The 11067-nt window shown below is 44.8% G+C and overlaps 1 protein-coding gene and 1 non-coding gene across 2 annotated transcripts; both read right to left on the minus strand.

Annotated features, from left to right (window-relative positions):
• Window positions 1-2523: 2523 nt before the first annotated feature.
• Window positions 2524-5994, minus strand: ifitm5 (interferon induced transmembrane protein 5). Its single transcript, XM_086148751.1, has 2 exons — window positions 5709-5994; window positions 2524-4597 (listed from the first exon to the last, which is right to left on the minus strand). The coding sequence occupies exons 1-2, from the start codon at window positions 5913-5915 to the stop codon at window positions 4376-4378; spliced, it is 429 nt and encodes a 142-aa protein (XP_086004877.1). The 5' UTR covers window positions 5916-5994; the 3' UTR covers window positions 2524-4375.
• A 2510-nt stretch (window positions 5995-8504) lies between these two features.
• trnam-cau (transfer RNA methionine (anticodon CAU)) lies at window positions 8505-8576 on the minus strand. The gene has a single exon. It is a non-coding gene; the product is annotated as a tRNA-Met (tRNA).
• Between the last annotated feature and the right edge of the window lie 2491 nt (window positions 8577-11067).

Consider the following 11067-nt stretch of genomic DNA (forward strand, 5'->3'; position numbering starts at 1 on the left):
CACAGGAGTGCAGCTACAATATCTAACCTCTGGATGGCGGTATGCACCCATATCTCCATAACCTTTCTGGTAATAACGTCCAAAATCATCAGCTTGATCATTTCATTCTGGTGTTTTTTCAAAGTGTCAGTATACCCGCTCTCGATTGGAGTGAAAGATAAAAAAAAAAACAAAGAGCTCATCTCTGTTTGGTATTCTTTCAGTCAAGTCTACCACTTCATGTCTGTCCATACATGTTGCAAGCGATGCATTTCATGCCTCTGCTGTTGCCATGTGAAAGAGTCCTGGATGGCGTGGTGAGCACCTTGCATGGCCAACATGGGTGTGTGCACGGGCCACTGCGATCTACCGTAAAGTCCAGACCGTTTACTTGTAGCTCATTTGTTGTTGCTGTTCGTCCAGTTTCGATTTTCCCTGTGAGGTCATCGCTTGTGTTGCAGCTTGTAAAGACCACACACGTCCAAACACTTGATGGTGAAGAAATCCTAGAGTTCTGCAGAAGTGCGACTCATTCTTATCCAGGCGAGACTCGCCTCTGGGGGGCCAAACTCCCTTTGGTTCAATCATCTCAAACCGGGGATCGTATGAGTTCCTCTTTGACATCAGTTTGGGTCCAAAATGTAAGCTTTGCCCTCACGGGACAGTAGCTGTTTATTTATAGCCGACGCAAAGGCTCTGAATTGCCAGTGTCCCATCCAACTTCTTTTTCAGTACATTGAACTGAAAACATTGCATCTATTTTCCATGTTGTTTGTTTAGAAGTTTATTAGGACAGTGGACAAATACATTAGAGGCAGAGATGTTTGTACCAGATTATAGCTCATAGCTAATTTCCATCTGTAGTCCTGAGTGTATTCTTGCACTTAAAGAACTCATCGGATCTGTTAAATCATCAACCTTCCTCCTGTCGGTTCCACTCGGTGTCTCCTTTGAGATTCAGAAGAATTCCCGTCTTCATTTTTCTCCAGAGCGGAGTCGTCAACAACCCCGAAACTTTACCAAGCCACCAGATGCCTTTCATTTTGTGTTTGTAGTTCCGGCTTCTCTGTGAAGACCAAGGCAACCAGGGAGGCTTCAGGACCGAATCGATCAGTGACCGAAATCGGATCGGAGTATGTGCACATCTGTTATTGAGGGAAAACAAGCTAGATGCTAACGCTACGGAGGAATTCGGTCACGATAGTTTCTGGAACATCTCAAAGCTCGGGCTGTACAAGAAAAAAAGTTGTCCTAAAAGATGGATTCAAGGAAGGTGTTTGATGAGGAGTGTACTATTCTCCCATGTATGCTTCGGAACTCCCGATACCTTTCCATGTCGGATCGGGACTTTGAGTTCCACGTCGCCCGGAGTCGCCCGATGACTTGTTCTCGCTCCGGCCGAAGCAAGAGGGATGTAACCGGACCTCTCGCTCTGCAGCGCTGCTCGCCAGCCTGTAATTCTCCACAGCGCAGACATCTGCAAGCATTTCTTTCAGACCACAGGAGGGAGGAAAATAGAAAGTTGGAAGCCAGAAGCTGTGATTTGGGTGTGTATAAATAAATCCGTGAGCGCAGGAGAGTTTTCTAATATGCCGGGCGTCCGAAGGGTGGGAGGTCGGGAGGAGCGAGACAACCGAGGTCACGGCGGAGGAGGCCCGAAGAGCAGCGGGGTAAGTAGAAGCTTCGCATTCGGCGTAAGACCTCCAGATTTAGTCTTGGAACGGCCGAGTTGCTTGTTAGCGGGCGTTCTCCACCATCCCCTTTCATCGGCCGCCACGTTTATTTACGAGATCCTGGGCAAACGGGAACATCACCCTTGACGTCCAGATGCGGAAAAATAATCACCATCCCATATGTATGTCCGTGGAACAACAGAAACATGGCCTGATGTTTGCATGCCGCCGCTGTGACACCTACTTTTTGGTGTACACTTAACCAAGTACTGCATACAAGTATACAGTACATGAGTAGTAGTACTTGATGATTTCCCATAGATGCTACTTTTAGATCGTTCTTCAGGGGAATATGAGTAGACTATCATCCTAGATCAGGGGTCGGCAACCCGCGACTCTTCCATCTTTACACTGCGGCTCCGAGTAGCTTGGGAAAATAAATTTAAAATATTTAATTGAAGTGTATTTCATTTGCGTTAATTCCTTTTTTTAACTTTGAGTTCTAAGTTGGAAGATTATTGTGATCTTGAAATATTAAATAAAATGATATTTATTATTTTTCGCCGCTCAAAATAACGTCACACTGGCGGAAGCCGGTATACCCGCCAGCCGGTAAAGTCCAGATTTGCAGATTCTGTGCGCAGAAGTTCAGGAGCAGAAGTCCCATAAACCAGGTAGAATAAATATCTATGAAGATATTTTGCAAATATTTATTTTTTATTGTTTACTGACACAGTGATTTTTTCCTGATTTATTTCTAAAATTCAGGTCAAGGCTCCGCTACACGCTCTGAAAGCCAAAAATGAGTTCATTACATCAATAAAATGTAATTTTCTCTGTAATACTTTGTGAATTTCAGAGGCTACACACGACACACTTGTTTATACAAAGTGTAAAGGTAATAAAAAGCAATATATACAGCGGTACCTTTATTTTAGACGTCAAAAAGTAATTGCGGCTCCCGGTGTTTTCTTTTCCGAGGAAACCGGGTCCAAATGTCTCTTTGGCTGTTAGAAGGTAAAATCAAACAAACGCCTCAATGCAAAAACACTTTGGATTCTTTGGTGACATTTTTTAAAAGATAGGGTTTTTAGTCATCGTGGAATTTTTTTTTTTTTGCTCCTCACGGATTTTATCGCCTCTCGGTGAAGCCGAGGATGTGAGCGTGCCGTCGGTCGCGAGGATTAAGAAGAAGGAAACTCTTCCATCCCGGTGCCTCGGCCCGCCTGGACAGCCTTTCAATCCGCAAGGGTTTTCTTTTCCCGTAAAGAAGATGTTCTGTATTTAGTCGCAGCTCCCATCTGGGATGGAACCAACCCCGTTCCCTCAAAGCTACCCAGCCCAAAATGATCACCTTAAATCTGGGTGTAGGTGCAGTTAGCCGAACCGCAAGAGCCATTTGAGCCGATCTTCCCTTCGTCGGCCCGACGCCTGGGAGGATCTGAGAGAAACCCCACCGGTTTGGACAGCGTGTTATTAGTGCAGGTGAAAAATGAGAGACTCCGTGATTTTAGACATGTAATCGCCTTTAAAAGTCACCAGATCCGAAAGCTCTTTGAGCAAATACTGCGCTTTGCGTTTGCAAAGATTGGTATTTTTGTTGCTTTGCTTTGCGCGAAGCTCGTAAGAGGACGGCTGGAATTAAGACTCCCTTCTCCAACTGACTTATACTAATTTATTTTGATGATTCACAAAGAGGTTGGCACCAAGATTATAGAAAACAAAAAAAAAATTAACAAACAACATAAAATATATGCATGTTGTAACATTTATAATTTTTTAAACATTTCTGATAGAATAAAAAATATCGATCGGAGGTTAATGTTGACTTTGCCGAGCGGCTTTTTTTGTTTGTTTGTATTTTGCATCTTTTAATTTTTGGCTCCACAGTCTTTCCTATCCTCACTGGACGCACCATAAAATCAGCTCTCCGGATATCCATTCAACATAAATACAATAAATAACACATATGAGAGAGAAGTTGCTTCCTCGCTCTGGATTTAACTCTCAAGTCCTATCGCACTTTTTCCCCTTAAATCCCATCCATAATTTCACATGCACTCGATCGATCTGTGATCATCTTGCAGGTACAAGCTCTTTTAATTCAAAACAGGACTCACAAAACCAGATATCCACTGTATGCTACTGTTGGTACCACAAGGATCGGATTGTACCTTCATTGTATCTGTTTGCAAAGATGGCTGCAGGAACAATTGCTATATAAATTGCTATTTGCTAACAACGCAACTCGCTTGGTATGATCTACTGGGGGGAAAAAAAAATATGACAGGTGGAAAAGCTGGTGGAATTCTAATCTAAATATTGTTCTAACCTTGCGGCGAACAAGCGTTTGCTTGGGAGGCGACTGAAACATACAGGCGCGTTCACAAATCTACGTTTATTTCAGCGTTTTTTTTTGTATCTTTTGCGAGACCTCGGACTAAAATAAGCATCCCACTAATGGACGCTATTGTTGTGGTGTCGGTGTCAGCGAGGCGGAGAACTGATATCCTTTGTATTGTGTTAATACTGGTTCAGTCCCTGTAAAAGTCAATATTTATTCTCACCGCTTTGGATCATCAGCTTAAGTTTTGGGTATCTCAGCACATGGCCTGACTTCCAGGACCTTCACCCGCGGAATCTAATGCCCTCTCCTGATTGGTCGTGTAAATGGGTTGACCGGTGTCGCCTCCGCCCCTTCGCCCCTTCGCCCCCCTCTCAATCTACCAGCTGAACAGTTTCATGAAGTTCTGGAATCCGTCTTCTCCGAAGAAGTCGAAGGAGCCCTGGGATGAGCCCAGGTGGACGAGCAGGAGGACCAGCAGGACGACGGCCAAAAGGGGAATCAGCAGGTTCCAGCCGGCCGCCAGGATGTTGTACCACTTGGCCTTATCCGAACACTCCTGGGCCAACTGAAGGTTACCCTGGGTCTTCTGGTCCCTGGCCTGCGCACAGACATACGCAAATGAGTTTATGCAGCCGTCAAGGGCACCTTGAACCAACCTAGCACTTCGGAAAGTGGTCTATCCTATCGTACGTCCGGAGACATCACAGTTGCAGAGGCAGGACGGTATGACTCCACCTCCGGTGTGGCTTGGACTGTTGCATTTAGGCTTATTCTTCAATAGCAAGGATTGTGAGTTCTCGCAGTGCCGATACCGGGAAATGTTTCACTTTCCCCGGCGGTTACATTGTCCCCTAAAGGAACGATGCCTTTGGTAAACATGGTGTCGCCTTTAAAAATCACCTCCCAAATATCCCAAATCGGGAACATGTAACCTACAAAGAGCGAGCAGGTCGATTGTTACTATGATTATTGATGGCACGTAGTGTTTCCTGACCCCCCGGCTGGCGCCCGGATTCCGTTGGAGGTCGGCGCACGCCTTCCCTTCGACCGTCACCGCTTGTTTATATATGAGTCTTTGAAATCTTCTTAGGCTCGGCGCAAGGCCGAAGGGACCGAGAGTCCTCGGGACGTCTATTTTGGAAAGGGGCAGGCTGAGTCTTTCCTCAGCACTCTCTAATTTCCCATGAGTACTCGCCCATTAAGGAAGATGCCAATTACGCCTTTTTTAACTGCCTAGAAAAGAAACCAGTCACTGGCTGTCTTTAATTTGGGCTGCATCTGTGAAGGAAACATGAGACACTACCTTTTTTTTTTTTTGCATTCACCTTAGGTAAGACAGCCTTTTGTCCAAAAGCTGGGTGGTCACATTCCAAAAGAAAACATGGCAAAATGTTTGCATGCTCATTTGAGAACTGGGTTTAGCATCTAAAAATGAATGTTTAAGATATATCCATATATATGCTTCTGCCCTGTTCTTTCCCTGACCCAACACCCAGGCGGCGGGTGGATATTTCTCGCCGACAAATCCCGACCCAACCCGTTTGTTCTTTCTGTATCACAAACCCAAATATTTCTGAAACGAAGCACCTGGAAATGACTGGAAGATCATCGGTCAGGGTTTCCAGTTAGACCCCATCCATTGAAATCAACCGGTTTTTCCAAAGTCACGGCAAGAGTGCAACATTTGACGGGAAAACTAAAGAGCTTACCTTGATGGAGTAGATGAGGGCCATGAATCCCAGGCAGCAGAAGTTGACGTACAGGGTGTTGCACAGTGACCAGACTAAATAGTCCCGCGGGGCGGTCTTGCCGGCGTTGCCCATGTTCACCACGGTCGAGCCGGCTGGCTTTCGGGCAGACTTGCAGTTGGTGAGGGGAGTGCAGTCGGACGGGAAGTTGTAAGAGTGGTTGTCCATGGCTGGATTTCGGCAACGGGTCCCCCGGTTGTCGGTAAATTCGGCAGCTTTTCCAACAAACACTCAAAACGCGTCTGCACACTCCTTCGGCGGAAAGTCGTACCCCTCCTGGTAAGGGACTTATATGAGCCCGGGAAAAGGGAGGCGACGAGGCCAGGACGCCTGGGCAGGTCCTTTCATTTACAGCAGGTCTGTCATTATGTGGTGAGGCCCGAGCGCGACCGAAATAGAGAAAGACTGAAGGACAGAAGCAGAGAAAACAGAAAGTAGAGGGACGACAGTGCGCAGTTTAGTTAGTACACATCACCTTGCGTCTTTCTTTTGGGGGAAGGTGTGAGGCTCGAGGTTTGGATAAAGACTAGGTGGTTCATCTTGGAACGTTTAAAAAGGGAAAAAGGGAATGCGTGGAGTCTTGGTAAGGAGTACAAGGATGCTGTTCAGTGGAAGTACACGTTTTTTGGGAGGTTAGGGTCTAAAGCAGGGGTGGGCAAACTTTTTGGCTCAGACGGGCCGGGTCAGCACGATACAAGATACGATACATATGAAAAAACATCTGTTAACAGGACATATCAAACTCCCCTGATATTTGTCTAAACATTTGCTTTGAAAATGGAACTTGCTTGGTTTTGAGGGCGCTGACGTCTGCTTGCATTTCATGAACAAACCGGTTTTTCCCTTGTAGCTTCACGTCCAGCTCATACATGTGTGTCGGTATGTCCGCAGTAAAGGCTAAAACACGAAGCCAAATCTCAGGAAAATTCTCAAGTAGCTCCAAAACTATAATAATCCCCTGTTTGAGCTTCCGCATTCATTGATCCGGTCATTCGATGGATCTAATCTTTGGCGGGCCGGATTAAAAAGTCCAACGGGCCGGATTTGGCCCGCGGGCCGTAGTTTGCCCACCGCTGGTCTGAACTCTGCAACATGTGACCGCTTGAGTACTTTGGCCTGCGGTCAGTGGAGGCCATCAGGAAAAATAAAACATTTTATCACGATAACAATCGATTTTCTGAACAATTACAATCGTTTTATTACATTTTCTTCATTCAAAAATTTCCCGATGGAATCCATGCATGCCGTTCCTCTCAAACACTGCGTGTTTCTGTTTCTCAGGATGTCGCTTATATAATACTTGTAGAAACATTTATGATATGATTAGATCTGGCGATGCCGGGCAGTTCTGTGTCGCACCTGAAGGGGGCGCTGGTGAGCTGACAGATGCTTATTTTGTCCTGTATAGAACCAATATAGGATACACACTCTATAGCTCTGGACTGTTGACCTCAAGTACCTGAAATCCTCCAGCTTCTTGATCTCCACTCCCTGTAGCCTCAGCGTTCCACCCGAGTTCCTCTCATTCACACACATATATTCTGTCTTGCTGCCACTAACTTTCATTCCTCTCCTTTCCAGAGCATACCTCCACCTCTCTAGATGTTCCTCTACCTGTTGTCTGCTCTCACTACAGATCACAATGTCATCTGCAAACATCATGGTCCATGGAGATTTCTGTCTAACCTCATCTGTCAGCCTGTCCATCACCATTGCAAACAAGAAGGGTCTCAGAGCTGATCCCTGATGGAGTCCCACCTCCACCTTGAACTTCTCTGTTACCCCTACAGCACACCGTACCACTGTCTCACAGCGAGCATACATGTCCTGCACCGGTATACCTTATCTCATCTTATCTTATCTTATCTTATCTTATCTTATCTTATCTTATCTTATCTTATCTTATCTTATCTTATCTTATCTTATCTTATCTTATTTTAATTAATCAAAGCACTGGAATTTTAAAGTTTTAACAAACAACTAAACGTTTAACTGACCATCAAAACGGAAATGGAGTCGTCCTCCGCTCTGTACCTTCATTTGTTTACAACGACTGAATTGTTTGGACACGTGGAGGCTGCAGAGCACATTTGGTCCATCCCTTTGCCTCCTGCTGCAATGAAAGAGTATCCATGTAGAACTTACTGTGTGTGTGTGCATGTGTGTGTGTGATTTATAATAAAAAAAAGGATACGAAAGTAAGAGGTGAACAACACTGCCCCCTACTGGCCGGTGGATGCAGACATTTTTGGCCGACATTAGTCACTCCAAATCTTCTTCTTTCAGCTTTTCCCCTCAGGATCTCCACAGCGAGTCCACCTTCTCCATCTAACCCTATTCTCTGGATCCTCCTCTCTCACACCATCTACCTTCATATCTTCTCTCACTACGTCCATAAATCCTCTCTTTGGTCTTCCTCCAGTCCTCTTGCCTGGCAGCTCCAAGTCACTCCAAATGTAAATCTAAGAATAAGAATAAGAACAACTTTATTTCTCCCGAAAGAAATTGCTGTGCCAGAGTTACAAAAAAAACATAACAATAATAAATAATAGTAGAAAATTGTATAAACAGTAAAAAAAAGGTAAAAAAAAATAATCTAAAAAACACCCAAAAGTGCGAGGTGAATATTTATTACAATTTTCAGGAAAAAAAAAATGTGAATAATTGTTGTTGATGCTGTTGTTAATGACAGTATTTTTTTTCTCGGATGCTTTTGGTTGAAAACAGACCAACTTAAATGTTTAGAAAAGTAAAAGCTAGCAGAGGATGGTTTCGATCCATCGACCTCTGGGTTATGGGCCCAGCACGCTTCCGCTGCGCCACTCTGCTGCACAAAATATACGTATGGTATTTGTGTATTTATACATGTGCACAACAAGCGCAATTATTAATACACAAATTAAAAGAAAGAGTTCCGTCTTGTGTCTTCCGGTGTCTGAAGCATCGGTGTCCTTCTTGTCACAGATCGAGAGGGGACGTTTCTGGGAGTTTCTTCGAGTTATGTACGTTTTCCCGGAAGTGGACACACAAACTGCAATGAGGAAGTTTGCGATTGTATTTTTTTTATTGTAATTTAAAAAATAACATTAAATCAACCGCTCCCCAACGTGACAGTGTAAGACGCGCTCCTATTGGCTACTTGCACTTCCGGGTTGGAGAGCGCAGGAAAAGTCACTTTGTGAACGTTTGTGGGGGAATCGGACGCTTTTGTTTGCAACGATGATTGACAGGTGTCAGATCGAGTGGAGTCTCACGGCGCTTTTCCACTGGAATAACTTCACCCTGCACGCAGAAGGTCGTGCACATCCAACAACAGCCCAATGCTCCTGGATCAGGACCACTGGTCCACCACCACCACCACCACCCAAACCTGCAACAGGTCCTCAGAATGAGCTGCAGAGGTAAAAACCTGCAGGAGCAACAAGAGGAGAAGAACCCCAGAGAAGCTTCAAGTTGGGGTTGGAGCTGTTTGTTGCCTCCAAAGACAACATGAGGTTTCACATGAGGTGAATACAAATGCCCAAATGTCTAATGTTGTGTTGAAAGACATGAAGAAATGGAAGGAGGTTAAATCTCCATGACGCAGACGACATGGCTGCTCTTCCTTCCATTCTGCTTGATTACTGTTATCACACCTGGCACTTTTCTCCAACCTGCATGCAGATGTTTCTCCACCTCTTTTCCATCCTCTCCATTGCTCTGGACTGTTGACCCCAAGTACCTCCTGTAAAATCCTCCACCTCTTCATCTCTACTCCCTGTAGCCTATTCAGCTATTCAGTCTTGCTGCCGCTAACCTTCATTCCTCTCCTTTCAAGAGCATACCTCCACGCCTTTAGATTTCCTTTTCCGGCTGTTGCTACAGATCATGGTGTCATCTGCAAACATCATGATCCATGCAGATTCCTGTCTCACCTCAGCCTTTCCATCACCGCTGCAAGCTGGAAGGGGCTCGGAGCCTCGAACCTCTCTGTTACACCTACAGCACACTGTCTTAAAGCTTGCATACATGTCCTGCACCAGTCTAGCATACATCACTATAGGTCCTCTGGGTTGTATGCTTTTGTCGTATTATTTGTTGCCATGAAACCATAATTCTGCCTACTTCTGCTCCCAGACTAGCCTCCACCACTCTTCCCCATAACTTTTTATTTGTCTTGACCTTCTTCTTCTTCTTTGGGCTTTTCCCTTCAGGGGTCGCCACAGCGAGTCAACTTTCTCCATCTAACCCTATTCTCTGGATCCTCCTCTCTCACACCAACTACCTTCATATCTTCTCTCACTACATCCATAAACCTTCTCTCTGGTCTTCCTCCAGACCTCCAATCCCAGCATCTATCTACCAATATATTCTCTATCCCTCCTCTGTCCATGACCCAACCATCTCAGTCTGGCTTCTCTGACCTTCTCTCCAAAACATCTAACATGTGCTGTTCCTCTGATAGACTCATTCCTGATCCTCTCCATCCTGGTCACTCCCAAAGAGAACCTCAACATCTTCATCTCTGCAACCTCTAGTTCTGCCTGCTGTCTTTTGGTCATTGGAACAGTTTCTAGTCCAAACATCATCGCTGGTCTCACCACTGTCTTGTACACCTTTCCTTTTATTCTGGCTGATAGTCGTCTAGACCAGGGGTCGGGAACCTTTTTGACCGGGAGAGCCATAGAAGCCAAATATTTCTAAATATATTTCATCGAGACCAATATATATTTTTAACGTATAATAAATTAAATATGCCTTGCTTTCAATGCCACCTCTGGTGCTGCATGGATTTGTTCAAAGTGGCGCTTTATATTTGACCGTTTCATGGATGCAACTTTATCATTGCATATCAGACATACCGCAGATCCGTCCACGCAGCTGGAATGCATGATAAGCATTTTTCTTTTCGCCCTTTTTTTTCGTTACAAGGGTCAAATCGGATAAACTTGTTGGCTGTCTGATAAAATTAATTTCTTCACCTTTACAACGACCTGGACGTGGTTGGAAGCCAATGGTTCGACGGATGATTGGACCGACGGGTGACCTGTGAGATTTATCTTCAAAACTAATTTCTGTTTACTTTAAGATGACACAGTATTATGAAGAAATATCACAAGTGTTTTAAAATCAGTTCCAAACCGATTTTTTTTTCAACTCAAAATTATCTGGGAGCCATTTACCGTCACCGGAAGAGCCATATATGGCTTGCGAGCCAGAGGTTCCATAGGAACCCGTAACACCCAAAGAGCCATTTGGACCCAGTTTCCTCGGGAAAGAAAACACTGGGAGCCGCAATTACTTTTTGATGTCTAAAATAAAGGTACCACTGTATATATTG

The sequence above is a fragment of the Fistularia commersonii genome, chromosome 7, assembly GCF_037954325.1.
Source record: "Fistularia commersonii isolate RoL2024-O1a breed Wild chromosome 7, RoL_Fcom_v1.0, whole genome shotgun sequence".
Classification (NCBI taxonomy): Eukaryota; Metazoa; Chordata; class Actinopteri; order Syngnathiformes; family Fistulariidae; genus Fistularia; species Fistularia commersonii.

What these genes read in the sequence shown, in the direction of transcription:
- ifitm5 (XM_086148751.1), bottom strand. Translation starts at nt 5,915, where the DNA reads ATGGACAACCACTCTTACAACTTCCCGTCCGACTGCACTCCCCTCACC. An exon ending in CCCTCATCTACTCCATCAAG is followed by an intron (nt 4,598 to 5,708) that starts GTAAGCTCTTTA and finishes GTCTGTGCGCAG; the next exon opens with GCCAGGGACCAGAAGACCCA.